Raw genomic sequence first — 24,198 nt, 5'->3', positions numbered from 1 at the left:
ACCCTGATACAATCGTTGCTTGAGAAATATTAGTCAAACTACGTTCCCACTGCAAAATCTTGACAGGTTATAGCAGTTCTTGAACAAATGTGTTTAGTACTGGATTTTGCAAATGGAGTGGCCAGACTGAATGCAGTAATTTTAAAATCTGGTGCTTTAAATATGCCTGTTTGACTCAGTTTCTTTTGCAAGTGTTTCAGTTCCAGGAAGAAAAAAAACGGTGTCCCTTTTAAAGTTATATCCAGTACAGCTCAGGATCTATAAAGAAGGCTTTTATTTTACAAAATGCTTGATAATTATTAGGTTGTTCATTCTCTCACCTAACCTATGAGATAGTTCACTACACTCCTTTCTAGGTGAGGAACAGAAAATTAAGAGTTTCAGCAATATCACAAAGTGCATGATCCTACAGTGAACCATTTTCAGCACTATCACAGAGTGCATGATCCTAGGGTGAACTATTTCAGATTTGAATGTGCTTCTGTGTAACCCAGCCTCCAGGTGGCCCCCAGAGCTTCAATTCTAGTTGTGGATATTTTTGGATACAGTATTTTTGGTCTGGATTGGAGAGACAGCAGCAGAGGCGGGGGTTTAAGGGTGTGTTTAGAAGGTGCTCCTCACTTACACAATTTTTGCTTATGCACATGGGGCCCCAGAATGTAACCCCTGCGTAAGTGGTGGAACATCTGTACATCATGGAGCAAGGTAGGCCTATAGCACTTCTGGACACATGCCATTTCTTTGTTATGCTCTTTAGTTTCAGTACGTTTCCAAGCACAATTCAAAGTGTTGGTGCTGACCTTTAAAGCCCTAAACGGCCTCAGTCCAGTATACCTGAAGGAGCATCTCCACCCCCATCATTCTGCCCGGACACTGAGGTCCAGCGCTGAGCGCCTTCTGGCAGTTCCCTCACTGCGAGAAGCCAAGTTGCAGAGGGCCTTCTTGGTAGTGGCACCCGCCCTGTGGAACGCCCTCCCACCAGATGTCAAAGAGAAAAACAACTACCAGACTTTTAGAAGACATCTGAAGGCAGCCCTGTTTAGGGGAGCTTTTAATGCTTAATAGACTATTGTATTTTAATTTGCTGTTGGAAGCCGCCCAGAGTGGCTGGGGAAACCCAGCCAGATGGGCGGGGTATAAATAATAAATTGTTGTTGTTGTTGTTAGTTATTACGTTTTCATCCCAAAGGAGCCCGTGATATGGGAAGCATTCAAAACATGGAATCCCTGCCTGCAGGGTGAAGGTTACAGGCTTGAAATATTTCTACACATACAGGTGTCTCTTGGAGATAATGAAATGCCTAAGGCCATGCACCCATGGTTATTGTTTCAAGGCCAATGTCAGGGATGGGCACCGGCTGAGACCCACACTTCAGTGGGGTGGAGGGGCACATTTTCCTGGCTCAGTTCCTCTTCTTCCTGAGGAGTTGGAACAGCAACCTCTGCTTCCTTAGTGCGCGCTCTCTCTCTCTCTCTGGGCATTTGTGCAGACTGAGCACAAAGGAAAAGGAAGAGTGAGTGGGCAGTGAGCCCTTGGAGAGGAGGAGAACTCGATCGGAACACCTTGTCCATGTTCCCACCCACCCCGGGAAAAGCCTGGAGCCAGCCCTACATTCTTTGAGTATTTCTTTAAAATGATTTTGCTATTTATGAAAAGGGCTATTGGGATGGTGGTGATGGGGAGGCCCTCCTTCTGTCAATCCCTCATTCAGTACAACTTTATTTTCAAATTGTTGCTCCATTTGCCCTCCGCTCTAGTCTGCTTAAGGCTGGGGAAACAATTGTAGCACTCAGCAGATCGGAACAAACAACATACTTAACGTCCACCCGTGGGATGATCTTCAAAATTAATCAGCACATGATCTAACGCTAAGTCTTTTGACAATGTGGCTTTTTATTTTAGGAAATAACAAGAAGTTTCAAGATCCACTTGCAAAGACACGACTAGAAATTGCTGGGTGGTTGTTTTAACAAGCTCCATGGCAAATCAGCCTCGGAAACTGATCTCATTGCCCATATGAGAGAAAGCAGAGGGGCTGTATTCTTTGCGACCTTCACAAGCACAGCATCCCTGATCAGAATCAGCTGAGGACTTCAAAGAGAAAACAAGAGTGCAGCAGCAGAACGTTTTGAGGATTAAATACTGTGTGCTGGCAATTCCGGTGCTAATACAGTGGTACCTCGGGTTACATACACTTCAGGTTACAGACTCTGCTAACCCAGAAATATTACCTCAGGTTAAGAACCTTGCTTCAGGATGAGAACAGAAATCGTGCTCTGGCGGTGCGGCGGCAGCAGGAGGCCCCATTAGCTAAAGTGGTGCTTCAAGTTAAGAACAGTTTCAGGTTAAGAACGGACTTACGGAACGAATTAAGTACTTAACCCAAGGTACCACTGTATAATAAAAGCTATGAAGAAGACTGAAACGTGGGTCTTTATTGCAAGATAGATATATTTTTGATGACCGCTACCATTGCAGCTAGCAATACCCTTCCAAAGTTCTGGGGCAGTATGCAAGTGATACTGCGAATGAGTCTATTTATGGAGGAAGAGTAGTAGACTTTTGACCTTATTCTATTAATATCAATAAATTCTCTTTTAAAAAAACCCATGTGCTAGAAAGCAGCAATGTGTTCACAGACACGATGACAGCATTACAAAAATAACTTTGAACAGAGCATCCTTTTTGTCATTCTCACAGCCAGCTTTTACTACACAAGTATTTATTTCATAATTTGTGAGTCTGACATTGGAAGAGTAAGGCAGTGGTCAGAGGAAGGTCATTGATGCCAGTGCATCTGCACCTTGGCTTGGAGTAGTCCTCCATTCATGGAAATGGGCCTTCTTGAGAGCCAGTGTGGTGTAGTGGTTAAGAGCGGTAGACTCGTAATCTGGTGAACCGGGTTCGCGTCTCCGCTCCTCCACATGCAGCTGCTGGGTGACCTTCGGCTAATCACACTTCTCTGAAGTCTCTCAGCCCCACTCACCTCACAGAGTGTTTGTTGTGGGGGAGGAAGGGAAAGGAGAATGTTAGCCGCTTTGAGACTCCTTTAGGTAGTGATAAAGCGGGATATCAAATCCAAAGTCATCGTCTTCTTCTTTTTGACTTCCCTTCCCTCTCCAGCCCCCACCCCCCATTGATGTTCCAGGGGGTTGGGGAACCATCTGGAAGCAAAGACATATGGTGAAGGAGGCTGAAGCAAAAAGGACCAATTTCCAAAAATGAAGGGCCAACTCTTGGGCAAGCAGAAATGCTTTCTGCATGCACCTCACCTTTGGATCCAAGTACTGTATTTTTCTGTGAATAAGTAGGTCTTTTTCCTTAAAAAATAATGTCAAAAATTAGGGGGGCGTCATATACACGGATAGTGCCAAGGGTGGACTTGTGATTGGTTGTTGCCATCTTATACATGGGGGTATCTTATAGACGAAAAAATACGGTATGTATGTAGGTATGTAATTTGTATAGCACCCTTCATTCGAAGATGTCTGGGCAGTTCACAGCATAAAAACATAAAATAAGAACACAAAATACATCATAAAAACAAAACAAACCCATAACTGCCAATATGTTGAAACCTATGCAAATTAAAATATGGCCATTTTTACTATTTAAAAACTGTCCATCTCCACATCTCTGAATAAGTGACAAGAATTGAATTCCATCAGAACTGCACTTTGTTGTGATCGTTCTGTTTACATATTATGTTTCTCAAACTTTGTATTTTTCTCCTTGTTTTACTAAGATACGTATCTACTTTTCTCCTCACTTTTGTTGCTTCTGTTATATGGCTGGGGACATTCTCAGCTCACTTTTGAGCAAAAGATTCCAACATTGCAGGGGGTTGGACTAGATGACCCTCGTGGTCCCTTTCAGCTACAATTCTATGATTCTGCAGGTTCTTAAGTCTCATGCAATACTAAGCAATGTGTTTTAACAAAGGATAGGCGAATCTCCTGATGGAAGTCTTTCCTAGTATATGCATTTTTGTACATATTACTTGGTTGGAGAATATTTGTAGTCTTTTGATGGGTTGTGGAAAAGTTACCCATGAAGTACCGCTGAAAGAGAACTTGTGAGAGCATTAATATGCAGTGCTTGTAGCTGTGTTCTTCTTATGGCTGATGTGATAGGCTTGGTGTGTGTGTGTGTCTTTCTCCAAAGCTCATCTCTGAGGTATTCCTCTTGGCTTGCATGTGACTGAAGGTAAACTTTTACCTACATGCGCTCCATTCATCAGCCTTCTTGACAGAAGCTGAAATTGGTATCCAAATTTCAGGAGGCTTCTGAGACCAGGGTTTGGCAGACAAAGAATGAATCCATCTTGAAATGTCCTGGGTAGTTTTGCAGCTGCTGTAATACAGTAAACACTCCCTACTGTGTGTGAGCAGAGCAGGATGCCCAGTGGTTCCAGGACAAGAAAAATACTCAGCCCCTAGGAATCAGCGCCTATGGACAATGGGCTTCTTCAGGTGTTCATGTTCCTGTCTTACCGAACATGGGAGCAGGGGTGCATAAAGTAGCCTGCCCTGTAGCCTTTGCACACACAGCTGCGCACACAAAGGCTCTGTCAGTACAGACAGTCACACTGTTCACATAAAGGCTTGGGAGACTGAGACATCCCCATGCACGGGTGCATGAATAAAACTCTCTCTCTCTCTCTCTCTCTCTCTGTGTGTGTGTGTGTGTGTGTGTGTTGAGAGAGGGGGGAGAAGAGATGTTTAGATTTATCAGCCGGTCCCTTTTTGTAACCCCCGTTTCAAAATGAAGGAAGAGGCATTTAGCAGATAAAACTTAAAAGCCCAGTTTGTTAATCCTCAGCTTGATGAATGGGAATCTTATTCTACAAGCAAATGTAGGGAACATAGGAAGCTGTGTTCTACCAAGTGAGAACACTGGTCAGTCTAGCTCTGTATGGTCTACACGGACAGGCAACAACTCTCCAGAGTTTCAGGAGATATTCCCAGCCCTACCTGGAGATGCCAGGGACTGAACCTGAGACCTTCTGAATGCAAAGCCCTACTGAGCTACAGCCGCCCCCCACCCACCCCCACAACACACATTGGGTAAGTTTCTTGCATTGCAGGGGGTGGACTAGATGACACTGGTGGTCCCTTTGAGTTCTACAATTCTATGACCTAGAGATACAGGTCATTGCAAGAGCCTCTTTTCATGACAGCAGGTATAAGGTAAAGGGGCCCCTGACCATTAGGTCCAGTCGTTACCAACTCTGGGGTTGCGGTGCTCATTTCGCTTTATTGGCTGAGGGAGCTGGCGTACAGGTCATGTGGCCAGCATGACTAAGCCGCTTCTGGAGAACCAGAGCAGTGCACGGAAACACCGTTTACCTTCCTGCCGGAGCGGTACCTATTTATCTACTTGAACTGGCGTGCTTTCGAACTGCTAGGTGGGCAGGAGCTGGGACCGAACAACAGGAGCTCACCCCGTCGCGGGGATTCGAACCGCCAACCTTCTGATCGGCAAGCCCTAGGCTCTGTGGTTTAACCGACAGCGCCACCCGACAGCAGGTATACATCCATGCATTATAACCATCCACATACTGCGAAGTTTAAAAGTAATACTCCTGGTTTGACACACAACAACCCAGAAATTGCCACTAATGAAAGCTGGCATCATTGCTAGTAATGTAACCAAGTCCTTGAACAGTGGGCTGCTTATCTAAAGAAAACACTGGCATTAGTGAGACAACTGTAATACAGTCCATATCTTTAGAACAATCTCTCGCTAGGCTACTGTGCTGGCTCTCAAGGCACTTTTACAAGGACTCAGACTTGAACATTAAAACCAAGTGCATTTCACAGATCAGAACCAAGATATGGGCAATAAACCAAGAACCACAGAGGCAGGTAAAGGGGAAGGGGAAGTTTTATTAGAAACATCAAGAAAGGGAATATCTGATTTCATCAATAGAGACCACAATATATGGCTAAATTATTGTACACTGTAATTTTCAGAGTTAAGGTGACATTTCAAAAAAACTTAATAAAGAGGTATTGGGAAGGATGTGAATATTAGAAATTGCTTTTTATTAAAAGAAGAAAAAAAAAAGAAGGTTGGGTACTCATATAAACCAACCTCCTCTGCCAAAGGTTGGTTCTCAACCTGTTTATTCAATTCCAGGAAGACATTGTACATTTGTAGCAGAAAATTAGATATTGTGACTCTGGTTCTCTTCTGCCATGTCGGATATAAAATATTTCATTACATTATTGGAGATTTTAGGTTTAGGAAACAAAATTATTATTATGCTTAATTACAGAAGTGGTTCATAACAAGTGGTTAACTGAATTTCCTCCAGTTCTGGGGAAATTTAGGTTAGGCTGCGCTCTCCCTTGAGCTTGGATCAACAAACATAGTAGTCCCAAACAGAATGAAATGCAGCATGTAATCTTAATTCTCCTCAAAGTGGAGGAAATTCAGGTCATTGTTTCAGATATAAATGATTTCTATTATTAAGCACAATAATGTAATCATTGCATAATGCATCAATTGAGGCACCTTTGTTGTAAAATGCTATTATGCCTGTACAGCTCTAAATTATGTTATAAAACATCTTATTTACACACCAAGCAATTTCTATTAACCATTACCTGATTGTGTTTATGTTTTATCTATATATTGTTCAACCAAAAATCCATCGCATCTTTGAACTTAAAACATATTAAGGTATGTAACAAAACTCACGAAAAGGCAAAGGTGGCTGGTTTGGGATAGACTGAAACAAAGCAATGGGGACAGCACTTCAAACCACAAGATTCTTTGGCATTTTACATTCAGGTTTCACTTGCTTCGTTTTAGACCCACAATCGAGACGTTGTTCTCGGTCACTATTTGGCATCTGTTGGACCACGGAATCTGCACTGCTTTGGTAAATACAGCTGCAGTCAGAACAGGAAAAAAGTGCCGCAGAGCTGAGTTTCCAACAGTGTATCTGCGCATTCCGAAGTTGCTTTAGTACCTCTCTTCTTGTGTTCGCAGTTTTGTTCCATTGACCGTCATGCTGATAGCACCTTTTTTAGTTGCATTTGAATCTGAAGGAAATGTACTTTTGGTAAGTGCTGCGGAAGAAAGGAGAGGGGGAAAGCAATCACCTATTCACTGAAAGACTCAACATGGAGGGGGGGATCTAGGAAAAAAAACAGCCTGTTCTAAACAGAGAGGGCCTGTCCAGATACCCATAGAGTGGTAACACTCCATTTGGAAAGATTCAGTACACTGTACGTAAGACTGTCTCAGAAAACTGTTTGATAGCTTTGGTTGGTGCAAAATACAGTGGTTAGATTGTTTACCGGCATCAGGTGAACCAAAGATGGAAAACAGGTGATTTAATGCTTTTTCTCTAAGAGATAATGGTTTGTCTCTCTTTTAGATAGTTGCTCTTCCACAAACGGAAGGGCGCCTTCCACACAAGGAAGGCACTCCAATCCTGTCAAGGCTTCCACTTTTGCTGACATCCATCATCACTTCCCATGCTGTTCTGGAGGATTCCCCAACCTTTCAGAGCAGATTTCTGCATGGGGGCTGCAGTGAAAATAAGGGATCGCCTCCACACCTTCTACTACTAGCAAAATCATCCTGTGAGCAGACTTCTGCATGTGAGAACTTTGGAGACAAGGCAACTGATACTGCAATTTGGAATGCAATCCCGTCCCCACAGAATTAATGGCAAAACTCAAATTTTAAATTTGATTTTTAAGGAGACAGCAGTACAGGCCTGGCTTAGTTGAAGGATTAAATGTAGACCTCTTAAGCAGATTTCTGTATCTATGTGAACCTGCTTGTGTCATCATGTCCAGCAAGAATGTTTGAGAGGCATCTAGATTGCTCCCAGCAGAAGCAAGGCAGAGGAGTGTGGTCATTGCACGGGTGGAGAACTGGCTGTCCTGCTGAGTGACTGCTTAGACTGATCTGTGCCCTTTAGACTGTGGTCCGGGGTGGGAGTGGGGGTGGGGAGATGAAAGGACATGGAAATGAAAGCACTGCTACCACCAGCACCTCAAAGAAATGACATCTTACTGCCATTGCTTCCTGCTCTGGAGAACAAGGCTTGTCACAGGAAAGGAGTGGTTCAGAGAAGCTCCTGAAATGTTAAGAGTCAGTGAGCCAGGTTACAGTTCTCACAAAATGATTTACCCTTGGGTGTTGGCTGAGCCTGATACAAGGAGAAGCTAAGAAGAGTCCCTAACTGTGGTGACATTCACTAGTTTTAACTATAACATCAAGCTTTCCGGGGACTCGTGTTGCTGCGTCTGTGGAAAACGTGAGTGCTTCAGGCTTAGACCACCTTGGCTGCTTCAAAGGGTCACTGGCATAGGAAACATTCTGCAAAATGTCCTACCAGGAATCACATTGGCTTGGCTGCAGCTGTGCAAGCCCAGCCACATGTAAGGTAGTACTGAAGAGTATTGGTTGTCAGTAACTGCTGACTGCTGTCCCATGTGGCGAGCCCCATAACTCTAGCCTCCCAAGGAAGAACCTTCCAGATCTGGCCTGGCTCCCCACATCCAAGCTAGCTCTTCCTGGTCAGAAAGGTATGGAAAGTACTTATCTCTGTGGCTGAGACTTGCTTGAGCAACAACATCTACCAGAGCTAGTGTGACTTGCATTTCTGGTCTTGTTCTTTGGTTCTGACTCTTGGCTTGCCCTCTGAGACTGATTCCTCTTCCAGTCCTGGCTCACAGTTCCCAGCTATCGACCTTCACTACATTGCTGCCTATAGCCCAGCCCCTTGAAGGTTTTCACCTAGCTCACACAGATTCACTGATTTTTTCTCTCCAAGTGATTCTAGCTCCCCGCTCCCTCTCCTCAAGTGAGAACAGCTATAGGGTATGGGTCTTCATATTCCTATGGGATACAGGTAGGCCAGTGTGTAAGGAGGCTTAATTTGGGCTTTCCTAATGAGGCGTAAAGTGCTACAGATTGATGGATAATTGCTCCTGAGGAGCTGGAATCCCACTTCAGCTGTGATTGGGTATTGGAAATCAACTGCTCAGTGCCAAGGTGTGGGGAGGGAGACCAGCTATATAAATGCAATTTGATCTATTGCAGAAAGGGAGAATAAGATCCAATTCACCCTCTATGGGCCAAACAAGTTTGCTACTTGTCAACCATGTGTCTCCTGGAAAATTCATGCAATGCATTTCAGGTAAGTCGCTTCAGCATGTGGCAGATAGGACCCAAGGAGCTAATCCTGACTTAAGAGCCCTGCTGGATCAGACCAAAGGCCCATCTCAACCAGCATCCTATTCTCACAACGGCCAACCAGAAGCCTGGAAGGAGGGCCTGAGTACAATAGCATTCTCCTCACTTGTGATTCCCAGCGGCTGGTATTGAGAAGCATCATATCTCTGACAGTGGAAGCAGAATGTAGCCACTGATGAGTGTGCCTTATCTTCTTTTAAAGCTGCCCAGCTGGGCGGGCATCACTACGTCTTGTAGAATTCCACAGACTAACTATGAACTGTGGGAAGAAGTACTTTTCTTTCATCTATCTGGAATCTCTTCCCATTCACTTTCACTGGATGGACCCAGTATTATACGTGAGAGAGGGGGAAATCTCTTCTGCCTATTTACCTTCTCCACACTAAGCATAATTTTATACTCATCTATCCTTATATAGACACCCATTTACTTGGCTTTTTTCTTCATAAGCAAGCTGCTTTTCGGTGCTAATCTGCCACACGTTCACAGAAATGTATTTCCTGTTCATTTCTTAACACGTTAACTGGGAAAACACACAGTGGACAAGCCACACATAATGCTATGTAAGGTATGAAAGAACTAATTCTTGAAGACCAACTGGGCTTGGATCTGTCAAGAGTTGCAAAAAGCACTGTCGTGTTCTGACTGAATAGGAAAGAAAGTTTTGCCTGGATAGCTCAGCTGGCTAGAGCAGAGCTTTTCAAACTGTGTGTTGCAACATATTAGTATGTCGACTGCAGTGTGTAGGTGTGTCATGCGAATGCTCCCCACTCTCCTCCTGGGGCTGGAAAGGGGTTATTTTAACCTCCAGTTTGCTACTAAAACGTGACATTACTGTGCCACGAAATGATGCATGTCTAAAAAAAGTGTGTCACCAACATGAAAAGTTTGGAAAGCTCTGGGCTAGAGCGTGGTGCTGATAATGCCAAGGTTGCAAAAGACTGATCCCCATATGGGACAGCTGCCTATTCCTGCATTGCAGTCGGTTGGACTAGATGATCCTCAGGGACTCTTCAACTCTACAATTCTGTGATTCTACGAAATGTTGCTAAACATAGTCACAATGGATTTCCTAGGATCCTTCTTTCCCATTCAAAACTCAGGTTGATGAAAGTAGAAAGAAATGCTAATTCAGAGACACTGGTAAAACTTCCACCAAATCTCAAATTTTCATTTGCTGTCACTATAAGAGAGATGTTAAACTGTATTTTGGAATCCTTATTATCCAATTAAATAGGACCTACTGCAATGGTGTTGGCTGTCTCAGAGTAACATGTAGATAAACAATGTAATAAAAAGAGCAATGTCATACTGATTGCCAGAGCTCGGAGGCATGGTCATGAACTTATATGATGCTATCATTTTGTCAAGCAGCAATGAAGAATGCAAAAGCCAAGGTGACCTTGCAGCCACCTTTTTTTTTTAATCAAATGAGAAGCTAGTTAAGATGTCTGAGCCCTGGGCCAAGGTCTGGAAGAAGAAACCCAGGGAGGGGGGGTGGGCCTTTTACAGATATAAACTATATCCTATAAAATACACTGCATAGGGATGTTTCTCTCATCTTGCTTTTATTGTTTAGACTGATCTGTAAAATACTGAAAGCTTATCTCCCACATATGTAATGAACCAGTCAGCTGTATCTCTGCTTAAATTGTATATGTGGATGAGCCATGGATTTTTATGGCTGTTGCCTTGACAATCTGTGAAGTCTTAGCAGCCAGGTAAGAAAAATAACATTGAAAAGGGTGTCCACTAAAGAGACTGTTCAATACTACTTCAAGTACAGTGTTACCTTGGTTGTTGAGCGTCTTGGTTTTCAAATGCTCAAAACCCAGAAATAAATGCTTCTGTTTTCGAATGTGCTTCGGAAGTCGAATGGCTTCCGCTGAGTTTTTTTCAATTTCCTCCATTGACTTTGCAGACCACCCATTGTGTCTCGTTTTCAAACCTTTCAGAAGTTGAACGGTCTTCCGGAATGGAATAGGTTCGACAACTGAGGTACTAGTGCACAAACTTGTCTTACTGGAAATAATGACAGAGGTGATGGGACTGTGGTAAAATCAAAAGGAAGAATGCAGAACTGGTATAATTGATCTGGGCACATGCAAGATCCAGAGATTTGGGAAAGCTCACTTTGCAGATGGGAAAAAAGTCGTCCCCCCCCCCCAACTGCATAATAAAAAGTAAGAGCAACAGTCAGATTTACTACCTCTGAAAAGGGAGACTGTACTTATGGCTGTCAGCATGGATTCTTCATTCATTACACCTACCTTATTTATCTAATTCTTTCTGAACCCTTTATGTTAATGAATTCCACAGGTTAATTCTGAACTATGTGAAGCACTTCCTTTTGCTTGTTTTAAAGGTGATGTATGCAAAACAAATTCCTTGCGGCACTTTAAAAATTAACAGATTTATTGCAGCAAAAAAGGGCCCGCTTGATCAGAATTAGAAAGCATTAACTGGTTTCATCCTGGGTTGCAACTTTGCTTAGCCAGGCAAGCACAAACCACAGTTCCCAGCTTTGGTAAAATGGCAGTATACCTTAAAGCAGGATAGGAAGAAGGGTATCAACACACCTGAGTGGAAGAGACAACCGCTCCAAAATGACTCAAACTCATAGTGCCAAACCATAGTTCAGTGTTACTGAATGCCTGAACCATCCTATAGTCTATTGGAGCTGGTAGGTAAATTGTTCTAGATTAGAAGGCGATCTGCAAGCAAGGGCAGTTCTCCACCGCCAGAAGAGAGAGCTCTGCCAGTGGCCACTTGGGACATATCACTCTGTTCCAGCTAACACCTGGAAATGAATTATCAATTAATTGCGTTGATATTTTTATATTGGTCCCTTCCCATTATGTGTTTTTCTTACTACGAAGCTGTTTCTGGGTTTGTATATGGAGATTTTATAGAATCACCCCCTACATTTCACTCTCATCCTCATATCTTGCCTCTACCCCTACACACCCAAATGATCTCTGCATTATGCAGGAGAGGGGATCCTGCAGGTACCATCTTATCAGGAGCTCCATTCTGCCAAGGTTGGAATCAAGCCTTTAGTGTTGTGGCATCTATCGCTTTGAACTCCCTCCTATTATATTTTCAATAGGTGCCTTTTTGGGGCCTGCTAAAGACATCCCTCTTTCAACAAGGCTTCTAAATGGAGATCTTTAGATATCTGTATTGGATTTAAATTTATTTTATTTTATGCATTTGCTTTTGTTAGTTTAAACTATCCCTACATATTTAGATGTTTTAAACTGTGTTTGTGTAAGTTTTTATTACATTGTAAAAACCTTGAGGATTCCTCATGGGAAGTGATTCATAAATGAAATGCAGAAATAAACAATGTATTGTTTGATGATGGTGATGATGACAATGAACAATAGTTTTATCATTTATATGCTGCCTATCTGACTGGGTTGCCCCAGCCACTCTGGGCAGCTTCCATCAAAATATTAAAATACAAAAAAACTCAAACAATAAAAAACTTCCCTGTACAGGGCTGCCTTCAGAAGTCTTCTAAAGGTTGTATAGTTGTTTATTTCCTTGACATCTGACGGGAACGTGTTCCACAGGGCGGGCGCCACTACCAAGAAGGCCTTCTGCCTGGTTTCCTGTAATCTCACTTCTCACGGTGAGGGAACTCCCAGAAGGCCAGTAGTCCCACACAGAGTGCACTGCAGTAGTCCAAGCGGGAGATAACCAAGGCATGTGCCACACTGGCTAGACAGCATGAGGGCAGGTAAGGTTTCAGCCTGTGCACCAGATGGAGCTAGTAGACAGTCACCCTGGACACAGAATTAACCTGCACCTCCATGGACATCTGTGAGTCCAAAATGGCTCCCAGGCTGCATACCTGGTCCTTCAGGGACACAGTTACTCCATTCAGGATCAGGGAGTTCCCCATACCTGTCCACCCCGTCCCCTCAGAAACAGTACTTCTGTCTTGTCGGACAATCCATTGACTGCTATCCATAAGTAGATGGTGACTCTGGGTTTTCTACATTAAAATTAAATATATGACTTCTATTGGAAAGGAGGGTCCATGTGACTGGCTCTCCCACATGACAGTGGCATTCAGGCACATACCACAACCTCAAGATAGCCTCACAGGAAAAGGACTAGGAAGTAGTTTGTGCATAGAGGGCCTGCTCTCTCTACCCTATGAGTGACCTTATAAACTAGCAGATGGGCTGGAGACATTCCCCCTTGCCTTTAGAATCTTATGTGCTGTTGGTTCCCCCCCCCCCTTCCTCTTTCTCTTGTATTTCTTTATTCTTCCAAGGAAAATAATTTTAGAGCTACCTGTTACCAAAGTGGAAAGTTGTAGTTCAAAAGGATTGTGAGCAAAAGCTGCTAATATGAAGCACAGCTTTCATTACCAGCAGATAGCAAGTAGAATTATGAATAGTAAAGAGGCCAGATGGAATAGCAAATCCTGTTTACCTTTCTGGTAATACATGAGCCAGAAGGTACATGATAAAAATCAAAAAGCAATATACTTAAAGCATATTAAAAAGAAATCCTTTTAATGCGGTGCAGTATTAACCTACGGAATCTGTTACCTTGGCCCATAGGTGGTGCAGTAAAAAAACAAAAGAGTTTAAGGAAATAATTAGGGACTAAAAAATTTTTTTTGGATGTTGCATTTCGAACTTTGTTTGCTGTAGTAACAAACAATGCTTCAGGTAGCAATGCAAAAGTATGGACTTTAAGGGTTGTAGCCCATTAAGTCATACTCAGAGTAGATCAAATAAAATCAATGGACCTAACTTAAGTCAACTGATTTCACTGAGTCTACTCTTGAGTATGACTTAATCCAGGGGTGTGAAACCTGTGGTTCTCCAGATGTTCTGGGGCTCCAACTCCCATCACTCCCAACCAACAGGGTCAGTGGTTGGGGAGGATGGGAGTTATAGTGCTACAACATCTGGAGAGTCACAGGTTTCCTGTTCCATAGTCAGATGTAGCCTAATGGCAGGAGTCAGCTAACAAGCCCTGTCAGTAGAAGCCCTGCACAAGAAATTGCACTTGAGCCAACAGGCTTTCCATCTTCTCCTCTCCCATACGCCACCTCAAATTGGCTCGGGGGGGGGGGGGGGGCTCTGAAGAACCTCCAGAACAGGATGAGGAGGTAAAGAGATGGAGAATTGTCCCATCTGTCATGCTACAATGGTTGCACCAGACAGAATGAACAGAAGAGAGCAACACTGAATTTCACCCAAAGTTTTTATCCTGGCTCAGTTTTTCAAACAAATAGTTTTCTGTAGATGTTTTCACAACCTTTGAAAAGAAAGAAGAGAGAAGCTTTCCTGGTGTTAGTAGTAGTAGTAGTAGTAGTAGTAATAATAATAATAATAATAATAATAATAATAATAATAATATACCACGCTTCATCTGAAGATCTCAGAGCGGTTCACAAGATAAAAATACAGGATAAAAGCACAAAATAGATAGCGAAAACAAAAACTAAACAATACCACCACCACCCAAACACCTTTAAAAGGCTGTAGAATATTAATCAGTCCAAGGCCTGGTTGAAGAACATTTTTGCCTAGTGCCTGGGGAGAGCATTACCACAAGTGGAAAGCCATTGCAGAAAAGGCCACTTCTTGTGTTGCCACCCTGTGAACGTCTTGAATAGGCACCAGAAGAAGGGCCTCAGATGATGATTGAGGAGTCCAGGTAAGTTTACATGGGGAAACGTGGTTTAACAAAGGCTTATTTCAATGTCAGCTCTGCCCCCCTCCTTTTCGCAAGTGTGGCTGGCTTAGCACTTCTGTCTGAACACAGGGCTGTTTTGCCTACACAAACCATGATTGCTAACCAAATGGAAGTCATGTTTAGGATCCTTGGTTTGGACATAACGCTAAGCCAGCCACTCTGTGGACTGTCTTCTGGCTCACCAATGTGTTGGGTACCAGTATACAGATCATGCACAGTACGGCTTAACAATCCACATTTCTGGCTTAGCATTACATCCAAACATGGCCAACGCATGCAGAGTACTTTGAACTACTAATAAAATGTGTTGTGCATCAGCAAAGCCAAGGTTAACTGAGGACTGTGATCAGTAACAGGAGACTAGAAAGCCTTGCTGCCCTTGTCTTTCTTTAAAAAGGCTGCAGATTTTCAAGGTCCCGGCTCAACAAGCTTTAGAAATAAAATGGCTTCTGGGAAAAGATTTGTCAATACACAGAAAGGTTAAAAACTGTGCAAACAGGAAAAGGATACATTTACAGCACTAATGCAAAGCACCTGCAGTTGCTAATCATTTTGTAATCTAAAACTGGAGAAAAGTATGGTGGTCATAAAAATAGTTTCTTGGGATTAATGGTGAGATAACAGCCAGTGGCTGATCAGGTTTTTTTATTAAAAAAAGACTTAGTTGAGTGGCAGCTGATAATACAGCTGGTTTTATGAAGTACGTCTCTAATGAGCACCTTCTTGCCCAAATTACGCTGTCAAATAAACCTCTTCCTTTCTACAAAACAGTTTAGTCAGACTAGCTCCCACAATAACGTTTTAAATAGATGGTTATGAAAATAAAAAAGTATACTACAAGTAACTATAGAGATTAAAAGCTGGCATACAATGATAGGAAAGAAGTAAATACAAAAACCAGGGAAATGTAACTGGTTTTCATAGAAACTTAATTTAAAACGGAACAATGAATTTTAGCAAAGATTCTCCAGATTAAACATGTCCCCCTCTTTCCTTCGAACAGCTTAATTACTAACAACTTGGAACCCAAATGCTACAAAACCGGAGGTAGGTGTTCTGGTTTCCAAACTTTTTTTCGGAAGCTGTTTTGAGTCCCCCTGTGTTTCCTGTTGCACTGCTAATTTGCGTCCCCCCCATTGTAATTCAAGCCCTCCGTTTCCGACTGCTGTGTTCTGAGGTGATATTTGGAGCTTATATTTGGTGCTTTTGTTTTTGCTATTTATTTTGCAGTTTTTGTTTCGAGGCTTTTTCAGTTAATTTGTTTTTGTGACTGTGGATCCCAGTTCAGCTACTGATTGATTGATTGATTGATTGTGTGACTGCGGAAATGGATAAAAGCCCCCCATCCAAACAATGACTATCATCAGTGCAGGTAAGAATTTTTTTTATTTTTAATCATCTACAATACTATTTTATTTATTTTATAGTACAGTACATTGATTATTGCTTTAATTTTATGGATCAATGGTCATGTTAGATAGTAAAATTCATGTTAAATTGCTGTTTTGGGGTTGTTTTTAAAAGTCTGGAACGGATTAATCCGTTTTGCATTACTTTCTATGGGAAAGCACGCCCTGGTTTTGGAACGCTTTGGATTTGGAACAGACTTCCGGAACATGTTAAGTTTGAGAACCAAGGTACCACTGTATTGCAATTTTAGAAAGGTTAATTCTTAACCCTGAAGTTTTCATGAACAGTTATAACACAATATGCATGCAGGGGTAAAGATGATCAAAGTCCAGCTGAGAATTTCCAACTTTGAATACATTTGAGCATAAAACAGTCACAAATTACAGGCTGTGTTCACATGCAACACTGAACCATGGTTTGGCACTACAGGAGAAAGGCTGGAGGAATGTCAGGCTCATGTACCACTTACTCTCTCACATACTGTTGTCCAGGACTTTGAACTTTGTTTAGGAATAAGCTTTCTTTCCCATTCAGGAATAAAAAGTAATAGCAATGCCATGCTGGATCAAACCAATGGTCCACCTGGCTTAGCATTCAAATGTTGTATTTCCATCCTCTGTATCCACTAGTCAGATTTGCTACCTCTGAAAAGAGAGGCTGTACTTACGGCTGTGTAAAGGTTTCGTGTGTTTGTATATGGGGCAAGGCATTGCGACAATCACTCGTGAACAGAATCTATATTTCTGCTTAATAAAAAGACATTTACAAAACAAAATGATGGTTTTGCCTCACTGCATGGCATTCTGGGGAACCGGGGAAAGACTAGAGGTGCAATGACATGTAAAGGTTGCTACACTGACTCCCTCTTGAATCCTTGCAGATGCAGTAGCTGATGCTATGCTATTTGTAGACCACACAAAAACAAGATTGCTGTGTTTAGTACTATTACTAATCAAGAATAAATCATAGCTATGCAAGACCTTTAAGTAGCCAAATACTGACCAACTAAACAAAGAAATTCAGTGCATGAAAAAAGAATGCTCCAATTGTCCCAATAATAAAAATGGGGTGTGTGGGGGGGGCAAGATATCTGCCAATCTACTAAAAGAGGTCACCTGAACAGTCTTATGGAGATTCCTTATGGGTGATCAGTACTTACATCCTGAATTGGAAAGCAGGGAGCTGGACATAAAGCTGGTGTTAGTTCGCCAGTTGGAAGACGTACTCTGTATAGCAGAAATGTCAGCAACTGTTTTCTTATCCTGTGAAAGGGGATGAAATTCCTGCTATGAAAGAGCTGATTTTGATGTATTTCCTTTTTATCTTTAAGATTAAAAGCAGCCTAGAGCCAGGGTTATATAATGTGGCAGAATTCTTTTAAACTGATAAAATCTGGTTTCACTGTTCAGAATGTAAATCTAGTAGTTAGCATTAAATCTGATTTCCTCCCAGATTCTGCGTCACTGTCAACATTTAGAATTCTGGGGGAGGTCACCCTCTGTACGTGCGACTGTGAGTTCTGTGCATTCTTGCTGCAACCTGTGGAATAAATGGGAATATCACTCTTGTTGTCCCCCCCCCCCCCGGATCTTAAACGTGCAAAGCAGCACAAGGTGATGAATGGGGCAGCCCTAGAAAGCACAGACACACACATACAAGGATGGGTGTTTTTTTAACATAACATAAAGAATACAGAAGTAGACCCTTTCAGTTCATTTCTGGCCTTAGGGCAGATAAGGTGATCAAAAGAAGTTAGCAATGAAAAGCTATTTTCTGCCCTGTTTCAAGCAAGTGTGTGAAATAAACATATACATCTGAATCATTTTGTCCTATTGGCAAACAAATGAGAGAAAAGTAAACCATCAAGCAGAGTGGATGATCCTGTGGCATTCCAGATCCTATCGGACTACAACTCACATCATCCTTGACCATTGGCCATGCTAGCTGGGGTTGATAAATATTGGGAGCCCAACATTATCCGGAGTACCAAAGGTTCCCAAACCATGGTTTAGTTCCTCTTGTGCTCATAAAAGGCTAAACAAAAATGAAACTCTGTTCTGTACTCAGCACTGAACTGGGTTCTTAATATCCAGTATAGATCAAGTCATAATGGTTAGTCTAAACAGGGAGAAGGAATAGATGATTAGTGATGATGGTACCATATCCTGATTGGTCAAGCCCCTTCAAACTTGGCACTACTTGTACTGAGGCTTTTAATCACCTTCACCATTTGCAGCTAGAGACTGTGAAGTTTCTAAGTGTCCGCAATCTCTGGCTGAAAAAGGGCAGAAGTCTGCACGCCCCAGAATCTGGGTTGGTAGCGCTATCAGCACCTGTGATCTCAGGGAGCACAAGGCCATAAGAGTCTGACCATGCCTGCATTTTGCAGTCTGAGATCCTAGGTGCTGCCAACACCCATGACCTCAGACTGCAAGGCAGCTCTGCAGAACCACCACTGGGGTCTTCTGGACTGTGCTCGTCTATTGCAGCCTGAGATTATGGTTGCTGCCAGCACTGTCTGTACCCACTGTCTGAGACTGCCATGGGGCTCCTTGCTCCTGAAATGTTCAGGTCTGCTTGCATTTTTACACATAGCTCCTAGGTAGCCCAAATTGTCACAACCCATGATCTTGAGTTGCTACTGGCACATCCTAAGATGGAGAACAACACTTGAAAACTCATTTCTCAACTCTTCAGCTTGTACAGCGACCAATTGATTTTAGTAGGGTTCCTATATTGAGCTTTTATTTTTTAGGAAGACCCCAAAATTGTTGAGCCTTTCTTTTTAAGGAAACCACCGAAATTGTTGAGCTTTTGTCAGACAAAACCCAAAAACGTGATTTTGACTTGCCTAAGATCCAAGAAACGCCCCCCCCCCATGTCAATATTGCCTTTGAAATCCTGGTAATGTCTGGGAATATCCGGATGTATGGCAGCCCTATTTTCAGGCTCAGTTCACCCATCTCTAAGTATGATGGGGTGGAGGGAGAGGCTGGAGTGTCTGCCCTGCCAGCAAGGGCTTTTTAATTTACAACATCACGGAGATTTAAAGAACTAATAATACAGCATGGAGGACATATCCTTTCTCATAAGGCAGTAGGTTTATGACTTTCAGAAGAATATCCTTCACAAGAGTTTATTTGTGCTGCATGACATATTATTTCCTTTTTTTACGCTTAGACAAACTTGTGGAGGGAGCTCCATACTCAGGCTAAATCAGGTTATAGAATGCCTGGGACCCACAAACGAGGGACGACAATCTCCTTTTTTACCCAATTTTAGAGTTTTCCTTGGTGAGTGATGGAGACAGAGTGCTCGTGTTTAGGAGACTACTTTGACCTAGCAAGCTGTATTGTATGTATTTATATTCTTCAATTGAATAGAATGGGCACTTTGCTGTAAGTGATTATGGGCTATCAAGAGCTCTAGTGATTAGTGTGTATTTCTCTAGTAGCTTCAAATACAAAGGAAGGCTTAAAGAAAGTGGTGGTAAACTTACTCTGAAATCTTCAAGTCTGCGCTTTGAATCTTCCAGATGCTGATGTAAGGAGCCCATAATTTCCTTGTATTTACTATATCGGTCTTCAATATTGTCTGTCTGATTGTAAGAATCCTGAAATAAAAGAGAACTTTGTAATATGGGCAAAATATGGTTATCTGTTATTTAAAAAGACAAAATGACCAACGGAGCCCATGGCCAAGGTTGATGGGAGATGTAGTCCAACTATATCTGGCACACAGCATGCTGACTACCCCAGCTCTACTGGAGAACCTGTGGCTTCAGTAGGATTTGTAAGAGATGGCCCTCTGGCCTTGAAACTTCTGTATGCTGCATAGCAGCAAGCACAACACTGCTACTATTTAAAAGGACAATTGCTTCTTATCTTGAACTTTCGCTCTCCGATTCTGCAATGGGGCAGTCTTCAGTTCTGGGGTCACAGGCAATGCCCTGGCAAAATGCAAGGGGGTGAGGTGTACGGGCTAGATTGCTGACCCATAGGAATGTTCTCTGGGCAAAAATGAGAGTTGGCAGTGAGTATCTATGGACCAGTGCTCTGGCCTCCTAGAGGTGGTTGTGTTTAATCAACCCAACACTGGAATCACCAGAGAATGCTAAACAGAGAAAGCCGTTCTGCTCTAATTTGGTGTCAGTTTCATAGAATACTCTTATTCCCTGCTTGTTTTGCCAACATTTGGACAATGTAATACATGAAAGACCTTTGATTCTACTTTCTAAGGCAGATGTGGGGAACCTTTGACAACTGCAAAAGTTGCAGAGTATCAATCCCAGCAAGCACGGCCAATGGCCAGAGATGATGGGAGTTGAATTTCAGTGACATCTGCAAGGCCAACGGTTTCCCACACCTGTACTAAGGGGATGGAGGAAATCACCTTGCATTTCTTTGAAATGTTTCGGTCTTCAGCAGAGCAATTAAGCACCTGTTTGAAATGACATTTTAAAAAATCAATCTGTACTTAGTGAACTAATTTGTTCTAGTGGTACTTCTGAATTGCTTAAGTACACTGATTGTTTAGAGCCTTGTGACCTATGTCATGTGTGAAACACAGTGCTAATTAACAAAAGCAAACAATGGAATAGTGGTGCTCTGGTATTTTGCATGCTAAATATCTGGCATGAATTTTGTCCCCACCATGGAATGGCGTATTTACCCAATGTAATGAACAAAGCTTGGTATTCAAACACCTTTCCTATTGATTTTGCAGTTTTTGTAGGCTTATCAATAGGTAACGCCAGCTGTGAAACCACAAGCATCCAGTGTGTCATCATTTGGGAAGCAGTGCTTGGAGACTGAATGCCATCATGTCCAAACAAAATCTACCTCTTTTCAAATATTAACACAACTAAGAGCTGGTGCCACACTAATTAAAAAAAAAAAATCAGCTTATTGAAACACTGTGAACAGATCAAAAACTCTGGCAAAGAGAAGACATAATCCTCAGCTATTTAATTTGAGTAAACTTTAAATTGCTGTACCGTTATCAGGTAGTTCTGTATTATGAACTGGGATTCAAGCCAGGGCAGAGGACTGTACTTGGGAAGGATTTCTTTGATTTGGATAAAGTGATGGGGGCAGAAAGGGAATTCATTTACAGCAGGGCTGGAGAACGTTTGGCCCCATGGATGCCGTTCGACAATCCAGTCATTCCTGACCAATGATCAGGAATGATGAGAGTTGTGGTCAAACATCTGGAGGGCCACAGGTTAACCTCCCCTAGTTCACAGAGCAAGCCATTCAGGTTTACCTACACTTCAAAATCTAATGAAATATCAATAAAAGAAAAGGTTAAAAAGTGATACTATCTATTGATGTATTTCACCCATTCATATACTGCTTAACAGCACAGTTTCTAAGCGGTGTACAATGAAGTTACAAAACAGATAAAATCCGTTAATGTTAACCATACAAGGAGAGAGACTAATTTAAAATGTCCAAATGTCTGTTGAAATAAAGACGTCTTCACCAAGCTGGGAAGCTTCCACAGAATTGGGCCCACAATATCACACACACAGCTCCTGGTGGTTATGACCTGGGCATCTGAGCCACGGAGGGCCACTAAAAGTCACTCCCCTAAGTATTTCATTGATCAAGCAGGCGCATAAGGATGCAGTCCTTAAGCTATCCTGGAGTTGTTAAGTTGTAACTTATGTAAAAGAACCTTGACGTGGCCTGGCACTATATGGAAAACCAATACAATGCAAGTTTTTAAGCACAGGAGTTATGAGCAGGCAGTAGTCTATTCCCATCAACCATCTAAGCTACAGCATTTTACACCAGCTGGAGCTTTCAGACCAGGATCAGGGTAGCGCCACATACAGTCCGTTGTCAAAGCAGACTTTACACTTTATGCCCCCAGCGCAATATATTTCCCACTGGTGCAGGGGAATGCCGAACAGTTTCTAACAAAAAAGAGATGGTAAAACATTCTCACTCCAAAATCTCTGAAATCTTCTAAAAGATTCAATTTCTCAGGAACAGACTCCAGATGATCCAAAGCCACTCGAGTACTCTGAAGAACAGAAGAAAAGATATATCCATATAACTTGGTCTTATTTATTTTCTACACTTATAATTATTCAAAAGCACTATATCCAGGAAGTACCTATATGAATAAACCAGCATTGAAATTCATAGGATGGTGGATGTTGTCTCCAGTCCAGGAAGCAGATGGGGAGCGATCACACAAAGTATGCATGTAAATAAGGTAGGAGAGAGCTGGAAGAAGGAAGAACTATTGGAAGCGGATCCTTAGCACTGAAGGGCCCCTTGCTTTGGAAATTTTTGGGTAGTCACTATGGATGTGCTTAATTGTTAGCTATTCCACTTGTGGAAATGTTGTTCTTACAGTAACTGTGAATCACTTACCCCAAGTACTGTACCACCAGCACAAAGCGAAATCGGACTGTTCATCTTGTGGTTCCCCAAGCAACTCTTTGGCTCCCTAGGCTGCTGCTGCTGATTTTTAGCCTTGTTTTCCTGCTCCTCCTCCTTTGCCCCCACAGTCTTTCCCCTCTTTGACCTACAATTGGCTGTGGCCACCCTCAGGATTTTGTCTGTGAATGTCTTTGATACCAGACAGCTCAAATGCAGAGAGAATGCATCATCGACGTGGGTCGCAACAGCCATAGGATTATATACTGTGCAGTGCTTAAGAGATTCTTTTTTAAAAAAAGTAATTGGTTTATAAATAATTTTAAATATAAATAAATAAATAAATGGCAGTGGGGACACGGAGGACAGCAAGGGAAATGGCATCAAAACAATGTGAACATGTTAGCAGCCAGTGTCAAAATAGATGGAGGGACTGCAGACGGATACTCATGAAAAGATGCAGGAATTTGAGATCCCATGCATGTTTTGAACAATTATCTATCATCCCACCTTTTTTTCAGCATATATAAGGTGCCAGACACAAAATCAAAATAGCACGATACAATTTTAAAAATACTGATAGCAGATATCTCATTTCTAGATTATCATACAAGGAAGATGCTTTGCAGAATTCTGTGTTCCCCTACTTCATTCAGCAACTGATTGATGAATTGTTGCTGGATTGTTGAAAACTAAAACTTTCCCTAGATACACTAATTCCAGTGGTTAGGTTGTGGAACGATGGGTTTGCAGTTCAGGTAAAATATTGTTCTGTCTCAGCAGTATGCATCAAGTACTGCAGCATAGTTCTCTACCTGCCATACAAAAACACCTTATTAAAAGCTCAGGCCCTTGTGACTTCAAACCAAGGTGCTGTAACAGTCCAAACTGCTCAAGCTAAGATAGTTATGACTTAAATAGTTTTTTGCTCATAATAATTAAAACAAATTGTTGCAGTGAGTATGCTGTGAAAGGCAAATCCACGTAACTAACATTACCTAACAAATGTCCATCATTTGCAATTTTATAGTATTTAAAACTCCCAACCTAAGAAACAGAAATGCATATATCACCAGCAAACCAATATTTGATATTTATTTCTCATTAACGGCAGCCTTTTTTTGTGGAAATATTTACAACCATTCCAAAACACAGTGAGCTATTCACAACAGTATGCTCTATATGTTTAAGTCTGGAACATACTTAAATATTGGTTTATGTCTTTGGTTTATGTTTTTGGCTCTGGAGGCTCATTGCATCTTTTGAAATGTTGACATTTCCATGGTATCCATGAAGTCACCATGCTGGAAAGTTTTGTTTCTCAATCAGTAATTTTTGCATTTAACTTTCAATTTGTTGATTTCCTTCCTGTATATGGTGTCAGTGGGTATCAGTTCTGTTGCAAAGCTTTTTCCACATTCACCAACACACACACAAACACACACA

The 24,198-nt window shown here is 42.1% G+C and overlaps 1 protein-coding gene across 6 annotated transcripts in view; it reads right to left on the bottom strand.

Moving 5' to 3' along the window:
* Positions 1-5,869: 5,869 nt before the first annotated feature.
* CEP128 (centrosomal protein 128) overlaps positions 5,870-24,198 on the bottom strand; it is a 205,401-nt gene continuing 187,072 nt past the window's right edge. For 4 of the 6 annotated variants that reach the window (XM_080974124.1, XM_080974119.1, XM_080974121.1 and 1 more), the window contains 4 exons: positions 22,313-22,390; positions 19,860-19,973; positions 17,520-17,622; positions 5,870-7,080 (listed from right to left, as the gene is read on the bottom strand). In XM_080974124.1, the coding sequence (XP_080830250.1) occupies positions 6,974-7,080; positions 17,520-17,622; positions 19,860-19,973; positions 22,313-22,390 (402 nt within the window). In that variant the 3' untranslated portion in view covers positions 5,870-6,973. Of the gene's footprint in view, positions 7,081-13,652; positions 14,510-17,519; positions 17,623-19,859; positions 19,974-22,312; positions 22,391-24,198 lie in introns of those variants that run through there. The other 2 variants (XM_080974122.1, XM_080974123.1) reach the window with 2 other exon arrangements.

Source organism: Podarcis pityusensis, assembly GCF_964106645.2.
Source record: "Podarcis pityusensis genome assembly, chromosome: 1".
Classification (NCBI taxonomy): Eukaryota; Metazoa; Chordata; class Lepidosauria; order Squamata; family Lacertidae; genus Podarcis; species Podarcis pityusensis.
Note: the sequence above shows the minus strand (reverse complement) of the source record. Positions and strands in the feature narration are given on the sequence as shown.